This window comes from Lolium perenne, chromosome 1, assembly GCF_019359855.2.
Source record: "Lolium perenne isolate Kyuss_39 chromosome 1, Kyuss_2.0, whole genome shotgun sequence".
NCBI lineage: Eukaryota > Viridiplantae > Streptophyta > Magnoliopsida > Poales > Poaceae > Lolium > Lolium perenne.
In genome coordinates, this window is record NC_067244.2 from 240,633,390 (window position 1) to 240,655,810 (window position 22,421).

Sequence of the window (22,421 nt, forward strand, 5' to 3'; positions counted from 1 at the left end):
TCGTGGAGCGATCGCCCGCCTTGCACGGTTGGGCGTGATGACGTTCCAAAATCATTGCATCGACATGGATCTCGGATAAAAAACACATGCATATGTGGTGTTGCCACGTGTTTCAGCTAGTTATTATTTCATTAGTTCATAGGAAGATCTAAAAAAACAAACCAGCAGGAGCTCTGCAATTTCATTAACTAGTGGAACATAAGTTGCAAGAAAATAGACCCAGGCGGAGAGACATGCATGAAAGGAACAATCAGAAGTTCATGATAAATCAGAAACACATGTCAATTCATCTTGGTGCCCAGTACTTCTAAGCTGGTCTCCATAATTAAGGAGGCGAAAATCATTGACAATTTTCTGGCCACCATATATGTTGACCTAAAGGTCCCATGGACCGAAGGGGACTGGAGTATCTGGTTTCTATTAATACCAGAATTCTCGGTGTTTTACCATCTAAGTTCACTCAAACCAATTTTAAATTTCAAATTTTTAAACTGCAACGTAAACGAAAGTGCTTCGCTACAGAAATTGTTCCCAGTATATTGTGTGGCCCAGTGGCTAGCACGCTCTGTGTGGCAAACTTGTCGCGGTTCAAATAACCGTTCATACATCTTATAATAATGTGAGGTTGTGATTATTCGATATTTCGATACCATGACCTTGCCTGTCTCAACTGACTTGCCATCACGCCATGGCTTAACACTGTCATTGATGTAGCATATGGACCCTATTTAACCCCATCTTGTTGGAAATTCAAAATGTTGCGCTTTTTTTTGGCCGGTAGCCACCTTTCTCAGAGGGGAATGAAATTTTCGGTTTCCGCGGTATATATTATATATACCACGGCCAAGAATAAAAACCTTGGTGACACGTACTAACAACTCGGCCACTGAAGCAAAATGTAGGCCAAATTATGTGTAGGTTCATTTAACCAGTGAAGAGTATTTAGGATTGAAGGCATTACCAGGCAATGCCGAACAGCTCCTGTCGTTTGGCTTCTGTCCGTCTGTAACTGGCGTGAGAAGCCCTTTTGAAGCTGTACACAGTAGGGTTTCATAGTGTGTATACATCTTATATATTTTTCAAATGTACAAAAGTAAATTAAAAAGAGGTCGGCAAAAGAGCAAGAGTCTGACTATTTTTCAGTCAACTGAAAACTAGATGTTATCAAATTTCAGTTGCAACTCATAACTAGCACGAATCACGATGCAAATCAAATGGTGCAATATTTAAATTATTTCTCTTCTAGAGAACTAACAAATCCCAAAGAACAAACTTATAAAGAGAAGCCTCAACCTTTTATTTGCATGCCAGAATATGACTTTCTAGTTAGGTGAGAAGTCTTCGTCGGACTTGTAACGTCAGCAAAAGATTTGCATCAATTGGATGCACTTTTCTTGGGTCTAGCTTACTCCATTAACGAGACACGAAGCTGCTTCTGGGTTCTGGCACTGGGACCTCTTTTTCCCTTGACGGAGGCAATGCAGGGCCGGTGAAAGAAGATGGATTGGCCGACCACCGTGCAGTGCAGGCGAGCGACGACAGCGCGCATGCACGGGCCAATGGCGACGAGCGCGTGCGGTCCGCATTAGCCATTATATTGTTCTGCATTTGGAGGGGCTAGCACGAGATCAAGCGGCGATCCACCAATTAGAATTTAGAAAGCAGAGTTTTCTACTGATCGGGGCACAAGTTGAAATCGAAATTTGCGAGGAGGCTATGCTCTTGGCAGGTAGACAGCGGGAACTTGTGCTCCATCGAGGCCAAGACCTCGTCGGCGTCCAGAAGGATGCCCACCTCGTTCCAGCTGCTGCCGTGGCTGGAGCTATCGCCGTAGCCTAGGTTCTCCGACACGTCCAGCACGCTGCTGTAGTCGGCGGCGCCGAACCCGGCGTCCTCTTCCGCGCCCTCCCGCTTCACGCCGCCGACGAACTGGCCGTACAATGCCGCCCCGAGTCCGTCGATGAACCCGGCGCCGAAGTCGGTGCACACAGGGAACGGATCGAACGCCGAGGACTGCCTCGTAGGCACGCCGCCGTCCTCACCCGCGGCGGCAACGAGCGGCTTCAGGTCTTCCTCGTGCGCGACCGGCAATGCCGCCGTGGCCGCGGCGTCGGCCATGGGCTTGTGCGTGGCGGGGTCGATGCCCTGCTGCCGGAGCTTCTTCTTGACGCAGCTGTTCCAGAAGTTCTTGATCTCGTTGTCCGTCCGCCCCGGCAAATGCGACGCGATCTGCGACCACCGGTTGCCGAGGATCGCGTGGAGGGCCACGATGAGGTCCTCCTCCTGCTGCAAGAAGCTGCCGCGCCTGACGTCGGGGCTGAGGTAGTTGAGCCACCGTAAGCGGCAGCTCTTGCCGCACCGGTGCAGCCCCGCCAGCCTGGCCACGGAGCTCCAGCAGCCGACGCCGTGCCTGATGATGTGGTTGTAGAGCTTCTCGTCTTCCTCCGGCGACCACAGCCCCTTGCGGAGCTTCGCCAGCTGCCCGCCGCTCGACGGCCGCCCCATTGGGTCCTCCGATGAGGCGACGTACGTCGATGAATGGCTGGAATTGCGATCGGTCGACTGACCGAAGGTTTGTTTGCTTTCCTCCGATCGTTGCCTGGTGGTGCGTATATATGGTCAGGTATATGTCGGAGGAAGCGTGCGTGGCAAGAACACCGCAAGCTCACTTGGCGAGAGAGCGAGTGAGGACTGAGGAGAACCAGAGGCAGCGATCAAGTATATTTGAAGCAAGCAAGGTTTGTGGGGAGTGGATTGGAGCTTAAGCCACCTCCTGTTTGTGGGACAAAATAATGTGATGGCGGTGCGTGAGCTCTGTTTTATTGACGGTGGGACAAAGCCCGCGTCGAACCTGCCTGCAACAATTTTTTCACTACATCAACCAACAACCTTTGTATGTTATATGACAGAATTTGCAAGTTTTCGTTGATGATTCATGGTTCATGATGGCCTGACGGCAGAACTAGTTTTTGCATTGTGATTTGTGTTTCTTCATAAATCTAAAAAATGTACTTACTATTTTTGTTTTATTTTATTTAGTTTGAGAATGCCCACACCGTCCACAACGTCAGCATGCTAAGTATTCGGTAAAGAAGTCATCGATCGGTCCTAGAACATCTATGTAGATATTTGATGGTATTGAAGTTATAAAGTATATATGCAAGCACTCATATATAGATGACACTTGACATACACGTTATTTACATATATCTAAAGTGAAAACTTGTGCTTATCTAAAAAATGATGAACTTATTTACGTAGGAAAATTTAAAAAAATCCATTCTTCATCTGCGTATTGAAAAAATAGCAATATAAACAGATGTATATGAATATGATGTGATCACGTTTATCGACCCAGCTCGAGTTATATGCTATGAGATTGTCTTATTGAATTATATTATCACCACATGTACAATGGTGCACATGTTTTCCAGTATACAAATTGTTCATAATAGTTCAAATAAACATAAATATATGTATTCCAAACTATTAAATTTATTCATGTGTAAATTAACAAAGAAATATGACCGATGAGTTTAATTTTTAGTGTAAATAATAGGTGACCATAGAGATTAGCTAGAACAATAATACACAACTAAGAATAATCGTTGATTAATGAAATTACTCGTGTTCAACAAAATATATATCACCATGCGCTAATACTATAACAATAGACCCAATGACGTCGAGACATAGTTGCATGACTACAACCCCATGACCTCCCAGGTACAACAAAATAGCGTTGACATTAGGTCTGCTAGGGGCTACATAGATTTGTACCCTTAAGATGGACCAGTTGTTAATGGTGGTGACGGCTTCTATAGTATGTGCATGAGATGCTCGCTAAAAGTCTACTAGATTGAATGAGCGTTTTCATTTTGCTTAGTGGGTGTCTCGGCGTATGCGAATATTCTCGGTTCCTAGTTGATGAGAGTTTTCATTGTATCCAGAGAATAAGGCCATGCTGACAAGACTTTCACTCGTTGTCGAGTGTGTAGCTAGTGTGTGTGTGTGGTGGCTTCAACTATTTTGATTGATGATCTTTGTCAGATCTTTGTTAAATGAATCAAGAATAAAGATGATGTATCCATATGTTCGATGTAGAGGCCATGGTACTACCTCCATTTCATGGGAAAAAAATTAGGCATACCATCTTAATTATATGTCTTTTCGATTCTTATGTTTTTTCAATCTTATAAATCAAGGAGCCATTAATATTTTTATAAAGGAATTTTCTACTAGCTGAGAACTAAATTAGTGCTCAGTCGAATTCATAGCCATCCAATTTTAAGTATCAAGATTCGTGCAATGTTGTGTTGGTGTCTTGCTTCGTGGACGATTCCCGTTCCTTTTCTTTTTGTATGTAGATACATTCATTTTAGCATCAAGTAATATGAATCAGAGGAAGTATTTGAAAATATCAAAAAAAAAAAACTGTGTACATGTTCTGTTGATGCTTACTTGTGTAAGTTTTCATATAAAAATACACTTGTATGTAGCCTACACGAAAATAACTAAATAAATTGCACTATAATGATTAGGTGTGTACTGTTCACGATAATATGAAATCTTATTTTCGCATTTATGTGTATGTCATACGTGATATTTCTTTATGATAAAATATGTATAAATAAGTATCAACATTGGATATACATGCGTGCAGTTTTTAAAATGTTTCTGAAACTTTAAAATAACATTTTTTAGAAAATTTTCATTATAGGGTGCACGTGCACCCGGATTCATATCCTCCCCGTCCAGTGGAGAAACTTCAATAAAAAAAATGATGTACGTCACGGTCATTTTTGGCGTCAGAAAATCACAGGCGTCGACAATGAATCAGTGTTGTTCAAACATAAATGTGTTCAAATCCTTTTAAAAAAATTAACAGGCTTAGTGGGTACTGCAGTTGTGGACTCACGTTTCTACTGGGCACAGCTTAATTTTTACACTATCGCGCAAACTACAGTGTACCACTGCGGAGCAGAGCATTTAACAAAGTAATTTGAAGCGGAGAGGGAGGGGGGTTCCGAATGGAACGCTCCGTCCGTGGTATCTGGTCGTTTGTATGCGCAACTACTTCATCAGAAGAGCGGCGAGTGTTACGTGTAGAAGTAGAACGTTTGGGCGGATATATATGTACATATACGTAGCTGTGAGGTGTGGGAGGTGACTGGCGAACCCCCAACTCTATAAGGAACGGAGGGGAAGAGGTTGCGTGAGTTTCAGAAAGTCCGCCCGGCGACTATACGGCGCGTTTGGTGGCCGGTCATGGTCGCGCTGCATGCCGGCGTGGAGGGAGGACGGCCGGAGCTCGATGCCCGTACGTACAGGCCGACCGGCGGGTCGCTTCGAGCGTGGTGCAAGCAAAGCCGTAACGAATTCGTAGCTAGGTTGTATACCTGACAACTGTTGTTGCACCCGCGTAGATGGTGATTTCCTTGTACGTAGAGGCGCCGTCTAGTGTATACGACTATACGTTAACCTATCTGGTACTACAAAAGTTCACATAATCGAAAATCCTCTGGATGCATGTCATAGTAGACCGATCAGTCAGGGGTTTGTTTGACCTTGCAATTTTCATCACAGTTGCAGTTGGGGAGAGACAGCATGCATTCCACAAATTTGGAGCGATCCGGCCGTTAGGTGTCCATGCATACGTGCATATTCTTTTGGCGCGATGCATGCTTGCAGTTGTGGGCTTGTCCTGTTCCTTTGGCCGAATTCGAAGCTACTTCACCCAAGGTAGGCAGCCTCTCATTTTCCAATCAAGTTGCTATCGAGCTAGACCTTGCGGGTATAGACAACGCAATGCCATTGTCAAACCAAACAAAAAGGCATGGGGCACGATAGTCCTGCAGTCTTTTTTTCTTTTTTCTTTTTGCGAATCGATAGTCCTGCAGTCTTATTTTCCTGGCAGCAATCATGCATGTCATCCAAATGTGCAAATTCTTTAGTACCATACTAAGTTGAGAAATAGTCACCCTCCATTCAAAAATAATTGACTCAGATTTTTCTAGATACGTATCACTTATTTCCAAACGGAGGTTAGACATGCTAAAATCAATCTTTGCATGAACACATTATAACGCCTACTACTCAACCTAATTTCAGATGATGGCTTCACACATGATGCACCCTAATGCCAAGATAAGTTCCCTCTCATGTATGAATGTCATCTCGCTGCAAAACGTGAATGTGTCATCTGCTTAATTGTTATTGCTTGAGATATCTTTATTGCTCTTTTGATGTTGAGATCCGTGCAATATCGGTTATTTGCATGGGTGGCTCTACGTGTTATACAATATATGTAGATTGTGTGTAACACGTAGAGCGACAAAATTAATTGATTAGCATCCCAACAGTAGTGCATGTCCCCATTGTGGACCAAGAGGATTCTACCAGAACCTTTACATGTGCTCTGATCTTGACTTGCTTCCTCTAGAAAGGAAATCCAAAAGGCAAGCAAAAAAAAGCAAGAGCAGCTAGGTAGCATATGTATTATTCTGCCTATGGCCCCTCTTTGAAGCTATGCAAGCCCAAATCTAGACACTGTTGCATTGCATATCAGAATAATAATTCAGAGGCTAGGGCTATACTCCCAATTTAAAAAAAAACAGATTAATAATTAACAATTAATCATATAGAAATGAGTAATGAATTTGTTTATGGAGAGAGGTAGGTGCATGTGAAGTGCTACTGATGAGTGCTATGGCGCCGTTGCCGTTGCAACAGATAGCGTGATGTGCACTTGCCTTGCAACGCTAACCTCCATGATTAAGTTGTTCGGTGCACTGGCGGAGTACTCGTATTTGAAGCCATGCAAACTAACTAAACGTACTAATTAATTAAGATGAACCCCGGATAGCTCACCTAATTTACGCTGCCCTTTTCATGGTAGGATAGTACTGTCTTTTCATGTAGTATTTTCTTTCTTGTTCACAAGAAATTGATCAGGTAGGCTGTACTGGTTGATTAAGGTACGTAGGTAACGATGGCATTCCAGTGATTGGACTCGTTATATGTCTTGTTGAAGTTTGGGGAAGTGGACAACAAACTGAAGAGAACACAGTGAATTTGTTTTCTTCGGCATCATATCTATGCTCCCTTGCTAGACCACCACGTTAATTATGCACGGAAAAATGCACATATTTTTTTTTACTTAACGTGTTTTTTGAAGGACTTTAAGTACAAAGATGTTGGATTTTGATCATCATAAGTTTATTGAACAAAAATGTAATTAAGCTGTCCATGGGATCCCACAAAATCCCATTATAGTTTATTTTGTGATTTCTAGGTTTAAAATTTGAACCAATTTTTGAACTAGGGATCACAAAATAAACAAAATGTAGAACTTTGGTGGGATCCCACTTGCATCTCGACATGCAATCTAGAAAGAGAATCATCACTCTGTGGCGAGTGACCTTATCGACTAATAGTCCGGTGATTGATGTCCCAACGGTTCAAGCTTTTGTTCTTAGAACGTAACCTATATACCGGCTACATCTTGATTTCACATTATGCACAAAGTATATGCAATATTATGTCACTAGCTCATTAAACAGACATCACAATTCATATATATCAAGTGATTAGTTAATTAATTTCCGGGTGATCCAAATAGTTCCACCTCAAATATTATGGAAGATCCCTGCCACGTAACACTCGAAACCATTATTACTTCGGTGAAAAGGCGCACACCCGTCACAACCACCTTAGAAAATCCAACACGTACATATCTACTATCAGCAACACACGGCAAAAAGGAAACAATGATATTGCGGCGTTGCAAGGTGCGTGAAGATCTTATGCATGCCGGTTTCTTCCCATGAAATCCTTCTGCTCGGATTCTGCCACTATTTTTCTTCATGAGAAGATCCGTGTGACTAGTAGACAATTAACCCCCTTTTTTATCAAAGCTCTTGCCGTATGCTCGTTTAGGGCCATGACAAGTACTACCGAATACCGAATGATTCAGCGTTGCAGAAAAAACAACTGCCAAAGGACAGTGTAGGTCTTCCGGCAAAACAAACAGAGTACTCTTACCGGCTTTTCGACGTGGGAATAACAATGTAGAATTCAGAAAGGAGTTTGACCGGCGAAGTGTCGGCCCGAGCTGACAGAGTCAGGCAGCCCTTGTTGCGTACAGCTTGCCGCAGTGGAAATTTGTCAGTCGATCGCGGTTGAAAGTTTGGGCGATGGATATATGGTTGTCCCCCTTTGAGGAAAGGGATTGGAGTTTGCACTGAAAGATGCATGACGAGAAAAAGAAGCATGGAAATGACGGCCAGGCCTCCTTGCTTCCGATAAGATCATCACGAACAGTTCTTCGAAGAGGTTGTCACTTTTGATGAAGTAGAGACCGACCATGGCATGGAAGCAGGCGACAATGATGCCTGGAAGGTGAAGAGGCAAGAGTGGGCAGAAGAAGAAGAAGATCGATCCCCGTATGTTGAACGACCCGTTAAGATAAATTGCAATTCATAGTAGTTAGGAAGCATCGTGTTATGAATTACCATTCGTAGTAGCTAGGGATGATTTCGTCAACTGATTGCAACTATCATGAACTGCGATTTATGTGTTATGGGAGGTGGGTAAGGCTACCCGTCGTAGAGAAGAGGTAACCGTAGATATGTCTGGATGGTACCAAGCAGGCATAATCATCTCCATCGAGATTTGGGCTTGGCTGCGGCATACAAACAGAAAGTCGTTTTTGGCCAGCCGATGCAGCACGACCTACCAAACAACAGGCCAATTTCGACCAGTGGCTCGTTCTACACGCGCAAGTGTGCTTGCACGCCAGTAAGCCACGAATCAGGCACATGCAACCAAACACGCCCCTAGCTTCCGTGTGTGTCCTCGTGGAATCTGGGAACAGCAAACTGACTGAATTATCTGTTTGGTTAGCTCTGGATCGTTCGTGGGTGCGTGCGTGACCTCCCTATTAAGTTTTGCTCCTCGACTGTTTCGACCGACCGACTCGTTCATCATTCACTGCTCCGATCGATCAATCAGTTCCATCTTCATGGACAGCGAGGAAAAGGCCAGTGATCGAGGTTTAGTGCGTGATTTGATCGCCAGGAGCCGTACGTGCGTACCATTGACTTAAGTGTCACGCTTAGTGCGTGATTTGATCGTCGTCTGGTCTAGGATTACGAAAGATTAGTGACTAATTAATTCGAGCTACCGCTGCAGGCGTCTAGTCACGGACTCGCGGTCTACATTAACCAGTGAGGGAAGACAATGGACGTTGAAGAAATGACTGGATTCTAACGTACTCCTACGTGTGAAACATAGATATATAGATGCTCCCTCACGATCTGGCTGTGGTAATTAATCAATGAGAATCTACCGACACTGCCAAGTGTAAGAATTGCACATATCATGGAAGCAAAACAACAGAAACGATCGCATTCACATGGATCCCAACTCGAGAAACATACAAGGGGTTGTTTCGTATTTGAGCAAACCTACAGCTGGCTTGTATTGTTAGAGCATCTCCACGGGCGGTTCCGACAGCGGCCTCGATAACGATTTGGGGTCCGGTGTCGTTTTTGGGCTCGCACCAGTGCGTCCCAAACGGCGCCGGCCATTTTTCGAGCCCAATAGAATCGCCGGCATCCCCGTGCCGGCCCCTTGGCCAAGGGCGCGAATCGGGTGCGCCGGCGCCTCGCGGAACGACGATTTTCGCTGGTGGGGACACCTTGTCAACGAGAGGACGCGACGGTTCGCATCGGCCGCGACGCGGGAAGGTTGGTCGTCGTTGTTTAATGGTCTTCCGTGCAGAAACCGAGGCGGCCACGAGGGCAGCGATTGGCCACGCGGCGTCCAGTCGCCGTAAATGTGGGTAGTTGCCACCGCTATATAACACGTATGCCATCCACCACCGCCGTTCCATTCTCATCTTCACCACCACCGCTCCATTCTCTCCTCTCCACATCAAAATGTCGTGCCGTCTGAAGACCACCTACTCGATGCTTGGCCTCAACGGCCGCGCGCTCCCTCCACCACCACCGCAGCCGCAATCGCAGCCGGAGCCGCATGCCGACGCAGAGTACATCTCCGACGAGAACGAGGACCCACGGTTCACGGCGTGGCACAAGCCTACGTCGCAGACGCGGAAGCAGAGGCGGCGGAGGAGGCAGCGCAGTCGGGCGAGCCGCCGCAGGCCCCCGCCGACCCGGAGCAGGCGGCGATCCTAGCATCGCTGAACGCGCAACGATACAAGCGGTTGAAGGAGGAGCAGCGCGATTTCGTCAACGACGCGAACCTCGAGCACGTCCTCGAGATCTCGCGCCAGCGAGCGGCCACGGAGGAGGCGGGACGCGGCCTCATGGGGGCGGAGTAACAGAAGCTCGCAGAGCTCAACGCTCATCGCCACTACGAGGCATTCGCCCGCCAGCAGGCGAGGCGCGCCGAGATCAAAACTTCTCGGGAAAGGCTGGAAGCGCGGGGACAGCGCCGCCGGTAAGCTCCTGCGATGCCGGCCACCATGCTCCATCGGCAGATGCGCGAAGCAAGGGAGGATAAGCGGGCACGGACGCAGGCGGCACTGGCGAAGAATGACGACGAGGCAGGGCCGTCGAGCGCCCCAACCAACGACCAGTAGATCAGGATTAAGTTTAAGTTTAGTTATGTTTAAATTTGAGCTACTTTTGTATAAATTTCGTATGAATTTTATATGAATATGAGTTTTAAATATCATTTTAAATTTCAAAATCTATCGGGACCGCCTGTTTGGTGACAGCAGTGTAAGAGCAGCATCTCCAAATAAAGAATGTTGTGCCGAACAGAGATGCAGATCTCCTTGATTGTCCGCGCCAGAAGAAAGCGATCATGGATGTCACCATCTACATCGATCCTCATGTCCGCCCTGACGTGAATCAATGACTTCGGTTTCATTTTCGGCTTGACGTCTCCTGAAAAGAACCGGGCATGTCATCTCCTTTTCATCTCTACACGCGGGCGCACATCTTTGTGACATCTGTACTCAGGGCCGGCTCTGGTCCAGGGGGCCATTATTTTTAACATAGTGCATATAGGAAAAGGTAGAAGAAAAAAAATATACCCATTTAGCAAGCACGCAGCCTAAATTAGGCCTATTTATAGAGTTCGCTCTGGGACCCTCCAAATCCTAGAGCCGGCCCTACTCTCTCACAACTAGAACGCTAGACAGCAGTGGGCGGACGGATCAAGTTAAAGGCACCATAGATCAAAGTTTTTTTTTAATAATGCTTTATTACTCATAAAAAGTAATTACACCCGACGTCTGCATAGCTAAGATGCACATAGTCGTTCAAAGAGTCTCAAAATTCTAGAGTGCTAAAAAGACGAATTATATATCAGATATGAGCAAATGTAAAATGCTTAAGATGAAGGCGGAGGCCCAATCCTTACTAAATTAGTAAATTCCTTAGCAACACGTGATTTTCATACAAAACTCAGTTGTGTGTGGCCAGATTAAGGTATGGTAAAAGTCATAGCTTGCCATAATGGCTCCTCCGCAGATGCCAGACCACCCTTGCCATTGGCGTATGTCGGTCGCTAATGTGAGAGGTTTTTGTTAGGGAATTGAAAGCCTGTGCCACCTCGGTCCAGGACGTGGTTTTCTTACAAGCAAAAGATTATACACTTTTCGTTAGTCTTATATTAATGTTCCCCGCTCTCTAAAAGCTAAAGCTCGAGATGGCATGAAGCCGCTTCTTGGCATGCGTCTTATTTTATTTCCTCTCGACGAAACCAATGTAAAGCCCAAGAAGGCATCCATTGCAAAAGGTTTCGCGTCGGCACTAGGATGCGTTGTAAAATTGGATTTGGGTTGCGTTCATTCGCAAATGAACTTAGCGAGGAGTTGGAACGTTGTTTACATGATAATAGTCATTCTTGGGAATTGAATTTGACTAGTGAAAATGGTTGTTGATAATTGGAACCGCCCACTCATGAGGGAATTAAAAACTCCCAACATCCAAACAGTGCAGACACATTTTTATTGTCATTACCATCTTCCTCATCATATTCTCTACACACACTCTTTGCCTAGCCATGTTTGATATAAGTGATCCATATTTTTTCTCGGATTCCAGCAACGACAACATCGAAACTAACAAGTATGGTTGGTATCCAGTCGGATAAATCAAAACCTTGAGACAAACCGAAGATGTTTGCACATCATCTAGACTCTATGCATATGTAAACAAATTTCAGACCTAGGGTTCTAATAAAAATAATTTACACTAAACTTTTATACTTCTGTATAATATATGTTGTTATAATATAGTCTTAATTAATGTGTGTATATTCCACATTACCCAGATACCATAGTTAACCAGAATGAAGTGTTACTAATATTACTTGTACCATTCTTTCTATTGTAATCTATATTAAATAATTTAATTTGCTTGTGCTAAACATATGTATTTGTCTAACAAAAATTCTTAGTTTTCATAGGCCTTGGCTAAAAATAAACAAAAATACTGCACCTCCTTATAAGTTGCATTATTGCATTATTATTTGGTTTCTAAACTATTTTGGTGGATATATTTATTGGATATGTTTTAGCAAATATCTTAATAGAGATTTCTAGGGTATCATTATGTATTAAATTTATGCAAACTTGTGTAGTTTAAATTGAACCATTAGTTTGACCCTATATCACATGTTTGGCATGGAAATAAATGCACATATTGTTTCAATTAACTTTTTTTGCCGGCGTTTTAATTACAAGGTTGTTGGATTTTGATCATAGTGATTTTCTTTCAATAACCATGTAATCTAGAAGGGGAATCATTTAGTGTTGACTGTTCAGTGAGCTTACCGACTATTAGTTCATTGATTGATTTCCCAACCGTTCAAGCTCATGTTCTCGGAATATATCTAGAATCACGTCACTAATTTGTTCGAAGGGCATTCGGCCAAACTTTTATCAAGTACGGTGTAGAGAGAAAAACCCTTACATCACCGGTTCATTAGATAGTACACTTCGTGTCAAGTGATTAATTAAGTAATTTCCTGGTGATCCAAATGGTGCCACCTCAAATCGAAGGTCCCATCACGTGTATATAACTCGAAACCATCATTAATCCGGTGAAAAGGCGCACACCCATCGCAACCAGCTTTAGAAAAATCATACCCTTTGTGTAACATACGGCAAAAAAAAACATAACCAATAATGTTCTAGCAAGGTACATGAAAATCGTATGCATGCCGGTTGCTTCCCATGAAATCCTTCTTCTCTGATGTCGACGCTGGTTTTCTTCATGAGAAGATCCGCGTGAGTAGTAGACCCCTATCGGGCTAATTAACCCCTTTTATCAAAGCCGTTGCTATCCTTGTTAGGCTGGTGCCAATGCATCACTCACTATAGCCGCGCCACGTCAGCTTTTTTCCTCACTCTAACCCCACTCTCACCCCACGGTGTCAGTGCACGGGCTATAGTGCCAGCTCTCACCTCTCTCTCCTCCCCATCAGCTTTTCTCTCTCCTCGACATTAGCATTTATTTTTCAGATTACAACATTCAAAACAATGCAAGAAAATTATTTTATTCAACTAAAATTGTTACCGATTACATTATAAAAGAAAATTACATAAAAATTTGAAAAATTTACATAAATTTTTTAAAAAATTACATAATCTAGGCATTAACCCACACATGCTCAATCAAATCATGCTGGAGCTGTGTATACATCGGTGAGTCCCTCATTTCGTTGTATATCTGAATCCTGGCTGCTAGGCTTGGTGGTGCATGGTTGTGTATCGCAGGGCCGACATTGGAATCAACTGTCTCGTAGATGTTCTCCAAATTTGTACCACGCTCATCGTCGATGATCATGTTGTGCAGAATGACACATGCACGAATGATCAACCCAAGAGTACGTCTCGAGTAGGAGCGTCCCGGAACTGCTAGAATGTAGCCTTCAGCACTCCAAAGGCACACTCGACATCTTTGCGCCAAGCTGATTGAGCAGCAATGAACAGTCGATGCTTTTCACTTTGTGGAAGAGTAACACCTTTCATGAACACCGGCCAGGAGGGGTAGATGCCGTCGGCAAGGTAGTAACCATAGTTGTACTCGTGTCCATTCACCGTGAAGTTCACTATGGGTGCTTCTCCCCTAAGCACATCAGTGAACAACGACGACTGGTTGAGTACATTGATGTCGTTGTTGGTCCCGGCCACTCCAAAAAAGGCATGCCAGATCCAACGATCATACGACGCAACGGCTTCTAAGATTATGGTAGGGTGTTTGATGTCTCCCCTTTTGAATTGACCGGCATGCGCCACTGGGCAGTTCCTCCACTGCCAATGCATGCAATCGATGCGCCCTAACATGCCCGGAAAGCCACGCTCCTCGCCTTTCGCTAACAGACGCTGAATATCCTCGACATTTGGTCGACGGAAAAACTGTTCCCCGTAACAGTCAATGATGCCTTCATAGAATCTATCTAGACAATCTGATGAAGTTTGTCTAGCTAACTTAAGCCACTCATCTATCGTATCTGCAGCGGCTCCATAAGCTAACAAATGCAAAGCCGCAGTACACTTTTGTAGGGGAGAAAAACTAGCACGGTTGAGAGCATCAACTCTTTGGGTGAAATACGGAGAGTATTCACCCAATCTATCCACAATGCGCAGAAAAAGGGATCGCCTCATCCGATACCTTCGCCGAAAGAAGCTCGGAGGATAATTGCAGTCGTCGGCGAAGTAGTCCTCGAAGAGCCGATCGTGGGCACCCAGTCGATCACGCCTGATGAACTCTCGGCGGCGTCGCGGCCGTCTTGGCTCCGCCTCCTCGTTGAGCATCGCCTCCTTATACTCCGCCTGGAATGCACCGATCATATCACCCTCCATTCCGTCGCTCGAACTGCTGCTAGACGAAGACATGGCGTTGAGAGGAGTGGAAATGGAGAGTGGAGGAGATGAAGTGAGGTGTGGAATGAGTGAAACCATATGGGGGTATTTATAGGGGGTGGGGATGAAATTTTGGGGTTTTTGGCATTTTTTTCGAATTTTTTGAGCCAGCAACGGCTACCCCAACGGCTAGCTGAAATGGACGAATCAGAGCGCGCCACCTCACCCCCTCCCTCTCGCCCCGTCTATCGCCCCACTTGTGCCAACGCTGCCGCCTCCCTCGCCCCCCCCCCCCCCCCCCCCTCTCGCCCCCCTATCGCCCCCAGTGTGGGCGGCAGCCGGGCGGTAGCGGGCGCTACCGCCGGGCGCCCGCGCCACCGCCCCGCGCTCTCGTCTCGCCCCCCTCTCGTCTCCCTCTCGCCCCGACGCCGGCGCTACCGCCCCTCCTACCGCCCGCGTTGGCACCAGCCTTAAGTGGCACGACAAGTATTACAAGGCGAACCATCGTTGCAGAAAAAGCAAGTGGTAAAGCATGCATCAGCTATATCTCGCACCAGATTTATGACACTGTAGCTTTTCCTACAAATCAGACAGAGTAGTTTTGCCCGAGGTGGCGCGAAAAGGGCCCCAGTAGCGAATTCACAAGGGAGGTTGACAGGCGAAGCGTCGGCACGAAATGGCAGAGTCAGGCAGCCGTTGTTGCGTCCGTGGTGGAAATTTGTCAAATGGGATTGAAAACTCAAGGAATGGAGATATGGTTGTCCCCCTTGGGAGAAATGCATCAAACTTTGCACTGGAAGGTGACGAAAAAGAAACATGGAAATGATGGCCTGCTTGTGCTATGTCTCATGGACACGGCCGGATAAATCGGATAAGTCAGATAAGATCATCACGAACAGCTGATGACGGAATAATCCAGCTTCCGTGTGCGTCCTGAAGGAATCTGAGAGCAGCAAACTGAAGGGATTATCTGTTTTGTTGGCTCTGTACTGTTGGTGTGTGCGTGGGTGCATGACCAATTGACATGTACCTGCCCGCTCTTAAGTTCGGGTGCTCTGTTTCAACAGAACGACTTGTTGACCATTCACTGCTCCGATCAATCATCTCAGCCTTGATGGACAGCGAGGAAAAAGACCGGTGATTGAAGTTTCTCCGATAGATGACACGTCGATTTGGAGATCGTGGTCAGGGGCCGCCGTGCGTGAGCGTCAGGCTTAGTGTGCGATTTGATCGTCGTCTAGAATACGAAAGATTAGATCGTACGGGAGTAACTAAAACTCGAGCTAGCTATGCGTCTGGTCACGGTCTGCATTAATCAGACAGGGAAGATAATGTAGGTTGAAAAATCAGGAACTCAAACGTATTGCCTCTGCTCTGATCCGAAATTAGTGTACCCTGGACGAAGTACGTATGAAACATGGATGAATTCATGAATACGAAAATGCTTGCAATCGTCCGGGGGATCGGCTCGGCGCTATGGTCCGCCTTGCTGGCAACTCTAAGAGCATCTCCAGCAGCATTTCCCAAACGACGTCGGATTGAGCATTTGGGGATGTGTTTTGTTCGTATCATGTTTGGGGGACATCGCTCCCGAGTCGCGTCCCTCAAACACCGCCTCCAAACTTTTTATAGGGTTTTCGAAAACACAACAATTTATTAAACATAGTATACAAATAAATATATTTGCCGAGATTATTTTCAAATTAAAATACAACAAACAATAAAACAACTAAACAAATGTAATAAATGGGGCCAGATCAAGGTGCCGCGGTATTTGCTGATAATCCTTTGATCCTCCACATGCTCAACGAGATCATTTTGAAGTTGCTCGTGAACATTGATGTCACGGATTTATGCATGCATGGTGAGTAAATCAGCCAAATCTGCAGGCAACTCATGATCAACCTCCGCAAGAGGATCCTGACACTCAGCCAAAAATTGCATGATTCTTGCTTGATGATCATGTTGTGCATGATCACACAAGCCTACATCACCTCCCACATTTGGTCGCGAGACCAGCTTAGAGTAGGGTACCAGACAATTGCAAATTGAGCTTGAAGTACACCAAATGCCCGCTTGACATCCTTCCTGCATGCCTCCTGTCATGAAGCAAAGTGGCAATTCTTCTAACCTGATGGAGCCGAGATTGTTTTGATAAAAGTGGCTCATTTTGGATATATACCATCGGCTATAATAGCATTTGGTATATTGGTGGTCATTGATCGCATAGTTGCATGGTGGAGCATGATCTTCCACTGGTTTGCTGAACACTGGAGACTGCTGCAATATGTTGATGTCATTGTGTGATCCCGCCACGCCAAAGAAGGAATGCCAAATCTACGGGTCATAATCTACCACAGCTTCAAGCACCACACTGCAATATCCATGACGCCCTTTGTATATACATTGCCATGAAAACGGGCAGTTCTTCCATGATCAGTCCATGCAATCGATGCTTCCAAGCATTTCAGGAAATCCTCTGGCAGCATTTTGTGCCATGATCAGTTGGCCCTCTCAAGTAGTATTTGCCAAACTTTTCCACCACAGCTCGGAAAAACTTGTACATGCAAACAATGGCAGTAGACTCACTCATGCGAAGGTAGTCGTGCTGTGTATCAGCAGGTGCTTCGTATGCAAGCATTCTTATGGCGGCGGTGCACTTCTGAATTGACGAGAACCCAGCAACGCCTACAGTGTCGTGCTTCAGCTTGAAGTAGTTGTCGAACTCTCAAACACCGTGGAGGATATTCATGAATAAACCCTTGCTCATCCTATACCGGTGCCAAAAATTGTTGCCATGTGTTGCCTCATCTGCGAACTAGTCGTTATGCAGCATGGTATGCCCCTCCATCCTCTGTCGGGGCTTCGACATATTTCTCCCCGGCTTTGATCCTCCACGGCGCGGCCTCTTCCGCTTCTCCTCCTCGGCGTGAATCATGTCCTGGAGGGACGCGATGATCAGCAAATGCTCCCGGATGTCGTCGTCCAAGGCTTGCTCGTCCTCCAGCAGTCGGACAAGCATCTCGACGTTGCTATCCATGTCTGAAGCAAAATTAATGGTTAAAATTACGCCGCGGTAGATGAGGCAACGAACAGCGGCATATCGCGCCTACCTAACAAGTCGTTGAACACCTTATGTGCGCGGAGGTGGGGCAGATTTGACGCCGCATTCTAGGACGCGTTGGCGATGCGGCGGAGGCGAAAGACTGGCGAGAGAGCCAGCCGCGACGACGGTGCTGACTCAGAAGATATCAGTCGTCGAAGCGGCGGCGGATGGGTGGGAGGCGCGGGAGGGAAGGCGCGACGATAAATAAAAGACGCGAACTAACGGTTATGGTAATAGTCGCCGGAAAGTGGGAGCCCGCCTCTCTTTTCGTTGTGTCCGGCGTGCTCGGATCATCCCGATACGTCGTAAACGTATCTATAATTTTTGATGCTCCATGCTTGTTTTACACCAATTTTACTATGTTTTACTTGCACATTCGTCACACTTTTATACATTTTCCGGCAATAACCTATTTACAAGATGCCACCGTGTTAGTTCTCTATATTCTGTTATTTTTTGTTTCAGAAAAGTTGTACAGGAAATATTCTCGGAATTGGACAAAACAAAAGCCGAAGTGCCTATTTTACCGAAATGAAGATGGAGTACAGAGGGCGGTCGAAGAAGTGGCGCATGGCAGGCAGACCACACCTAGGCGCACGCCTAGGGGTGGTGTGGGGCCACTCGACACCCCACCGACCTATCTCCTCCGCCTATTTATTCACGATCTCGGGAAAACCCTGAATACCAGAGCCTCCGTCCACAAAAAGTTCCTTCGCCGCTGCCATCGTCCAGACAAGTTTCGGGGGTCAGAAGTTCCTGTTTTGGTACCCTGCCGGGATGGGGATTGACCCCCGGAGCCATCTCCATCGAGTCCACCGCCTCTCCTTCGACTCCATGATGGTTCATGAGTAGTTCCCCCTGAACTACGGGTTCTCGGCTGTAGCTAGTTGGTACTCTCTCTTCCATGTACTTCATTACAATGATCTCATGAGCTGCTTTACATGATTGAGATTCATATGATGTAATCGGTGTTGTGTTTGTTGGGATCCGATAGATTGTGGAATTGTGATCAAATTGTTCATCCTATTATCATACTACTATTATTTAAGATCCTGCATGCTCTCTGGTACTTGTAGTTACCCTGATCAAGTAGTTGCATGTATCTCCAATAGGGAGTTTTTATGCTTGATAGTGGGTTCATGCCTCTAGTTTTCTGAAAGAGTGAAAATAACTTCTAAGATAGTAGATGTGATGTTGCTACTAGGGAGAAAACAACAATATTTTGTCTAAAGATAATTTTATTGTTTACTTTACACATATTTCTTAATGCGATAATCTGTTGCTTGCAACTTAATACTGAAAGGATTTCGGACGATAACCTGAAGGTGGATTATTAGTCATAGACGCAGTTGGATTACGGTCAATGTATTATATTGTAATTCCCAATTAAATACTACAGTAAACTTTATCTATCATAGCATGCATTGCCATGCCCTCACAATTATCAATTTTCCAACTGTAATTTGTCCACCCAACACATGTTATTTAGAGAGTTACCACTAATGTAGATAGCTGGAAACCTCGGTCCGTCTGTCATCATCATTGCTCTGCAATCAACTCCGCACTTGAATACTTTCTGGTGCCATCTCCTCTGTGCTACTGCTGCTGTGTCACTATTGCCATTGCTCTTATATTACTGCTACTTTCACATCACCCCTGCTACTAGTACTTTTTCAGGTGCAGCTGAATTAACAACTCCGTTGTTAAGGCATATAAGTATTATTTACCTCCACTTGTGTCGAATTAATAAATTTGGGTTTTACTTCCCTTGAAGACTGTTATGATCCTCTATACTTGTGGGTCATCAAGATTATTTTCTGGCGCCATTGTCAGGGAGGCATCGCTCTAATCATAAGTTCACCTAGGAGTACACTTTACCTATTTCTCAGTTTTTATTTTATTTTATTTTATCTTGTCTATTTTATTTTTTCTTAGTTTATTTCTATTTAGTAGCTTTTTGTTTAGTTTACTTTTATCTAGTTTACTTTTGTCTTGTTTTATTTTTTTTATATATCCGAAAATCCATAAAAAATTGAAAAACCGAAAATCTAAAAAACTATTGTTATGGAAGAACCTACTAGAACCTCTATGAAATATTTTATAAAGTATAGAGAATCATATATGGGTAAAGTCATGAGAGGCGTGTTACAAAAGTTGAATTAAATTGCTGAAATTTTGCTTAGACGCCATGATATAAATTGTTGCTATGAACATGATACTAAACAATTTAAATTCCAATGTGGCTTTCGTAAAGAAGTTCTAATTGTGAACTATCATTCGAATAACTATATTCATCTTGGATTTGAAGTAGTAGAGCAAATTGTTTTGTTTATTGGAGTTTCTGAAACTGAAAACTTCATGTCTAAAAATTGTTAAACTTGTGTTGCTTGTAATAAACTTAAAGAAATGGTCTCTTCTATCCTTGATTATTGCATAGAAAATTTCAGCAATAATTGTTATATCATTGATTATAAAGAGAGACTTAGTCATGCACAAGAATGTATCCACCATGTACAGAAAGCTCTGGAAGAAGAAAATACTGAAGAAGAAATTGTTGAACCTGAAAGCTCATTAGATGAAAAAGAGGAGGAGAGTGATGAACAAAAGGAGGAAGACTGGATTAGCTACCCATGCCTACCTTCTAATGAGAGTAACTCCTTATCTCTTACACTATCTGATTGTCCTTCATGCTTACTAAAGAGGATGAATAATATGTTCTTGTGGATTCTCTTGAAATATCTACTATGAGTAAAACATGCGATAACAATTATGCTCGTGTTATCTATGGTACTCCATGCTATTTTGATAAATCTTATGATAATCTTTTATTTGTTCCTAACTTTGAAATGCATGGTACTAAAGAAATTTTCTTAGAAAATGTTCATGATAAAGCTCTAGATGATGGTCCTATATTGGTTGATAATATTAATTGTACTACTATTAAAAATGAGATTGGAAGGGTCTTGACTTTATATTTGAGCCCCATACCTCTTGAGAATGATCAGTCATCTTGTTATAAAATTGTTAAAACTGGATTTGAATACTTTAATCCCATTATTTTTGAGCTTGATAAAAATTATGTGTTTGTAGATCATGAAAAGCATGCTTTATGTGATAGTTATATTGTTGAGTTTATTCATGATGCTACTGAAAATTATTATAAGAGAGAAAAATATGGTTGTATAAGTTTTCATGGTACTACAACACCTCTCAATATGCTATTTTTTTAAAGTTACTCTTGTTTTATCTTCCTATACTTATTACTTTGTTCTTTGTGAATTGTGTACAAGATTCCTACGCATAAGAAGTAGGTTAGACTTAAATGTGTTTGAATTTTCTTCTTGATGCTCTTTTTTTTGTTTCATTTTCTATTTTTATGAGAGCATCATCAAAACTATGAAGCCTAGCTAAAAGGCGTTAAAGGAAAATGCTTATGGGAGAGAACCCATGTTTATTTTCTGTAATTTTTCGTTTGTTAAGTCTTGAAAGTTGTTGCCCCTGTAACAACCTCTTCTTATCATTTTTATTTCATTTTTGTGCCAAGAGTAGCCTCTAATAGGAAGAAAATAAGATATGGGGAAGTTGATGTCCAGAAACAGATTATGTGTTGTTACCGTAAAAATCCGTACTCCCAGCCATTATGTAATTTTGATCTGCCAATTTTTTAGTATATTCCCCGGGTTATTATCTAACTTTCATTTGTTTTGAACTTTTCGATATGAGCAACATATGTTTTTCGTAAAAATCGATCTTTACCAGCTATTCTGTTTTCTCAGATTTCTATCACTGTTTGCATTTGCCTCTTAGTATCTTTCTTTTTGAGTTCTTTTGAGAGAAAGAGATTTTTGAAAAGAGTTTCCACAATAGGTAATATTTTAATAGATGATTGATATATTTTATAACTGGGGTACAAGCATCAAAGCTTGGGGATGCCCAAGGCATTCCCTTCTTCATCAACACAAATATCGGATCATCTTTCAAGACACTATATTTTTATTGGTTCATATGCTATGTATTGTTCTTGGAGCGTCTTTATTTGTGTGTTTTAGTTTTTTTTATGTAGCATATGGTTCGATCCTAAAATATTTTTTTTGGAGAGAGACGCGCTCCGTTTTCATTGCATAGAACACTCTAGTTTTCACTCTTATTATTCTGCGAGTGTTCTGTTTTGCTAGTACTGTGTTTAGCTCTGGTTTTCCACTCTTATTTTTTTCAGAGCTTGTTAGTTTTATTTATCCATGTATGATTATATCTCTGGTCTTTATTGATTATTATCTATGAGAGTTATTTCAAATAAATTTATTGGTGCTGGAGACGAGTAAAATGTTTCATGCTTATAGTGATGCAAAAGGGAGCTTGTTTAGATTGTGGCGTAGACTCTAGTATGTCATGTTAGATATTATTTTAATCATATGCTAAGTATTTATTGTTGCATCATGACTTGTCCCAAATATCTGAGAATTCTTAATG

At 43.6% G+C, this 22,421-nt stretch overlaps 2 protein-coding genes across 2 annotated transcripts; both read right to left on the bottom strand.

Moving 5' to 3' along the window:
• Window positions 1-1,277: 1,277 nt before the first annotated feature.
• LOC127327391 (myb-related protein Hv33-like) lies at window positions 1,278-2,702 on the bottom strand. The gene has a single exon (XM_051354159.2). It carries the CDS (start codon window positions 2,503-2,505, stop codon window positions 1,672-1,674), a length of 834 nt encoding a protein of 277 aa, XP_051210119.1. The 5' UTR covers window positions 2,506-2,702; the 3' UTR covers window positions 1,278-1,671.
• Window positions 2,703-13,897: 11,195 nt separating this feature from the next.
• On the bottom strand, window positions 13,898-14,845 carry LOC127339135 (uncharacterized). Its single transcript, XM_051365022.1, has one exon. The coding sequence runs from the start codon at window positions 14,843-14,845 to the stop codon at window positions 13,898-13,900; it is 948 nt and encodes a 315-aa protein (XP_051220982.1).
• Window positions 14,846-22,421: the final 7,576 nt, after the last annotated feature.

What these genes read in the sequence shown, in the direction of transcription:
- LOC127327391 (XM_051354159.2), bottom strand. Translation starts at nt 2,505, where the DNA reads ATGGGGCGGCCGTCGAGCGGCGGGCAGCTGGCGAAGCTCCGCAAGGGG.
- LOC127339135 (XM_051365022.1), bottom strand. Translation starts at nt 14,845, where the DNA reads ATGGAGGGTGATATGATCGGTGCATTCCAGGCGGAGTATAAGGAGGCG.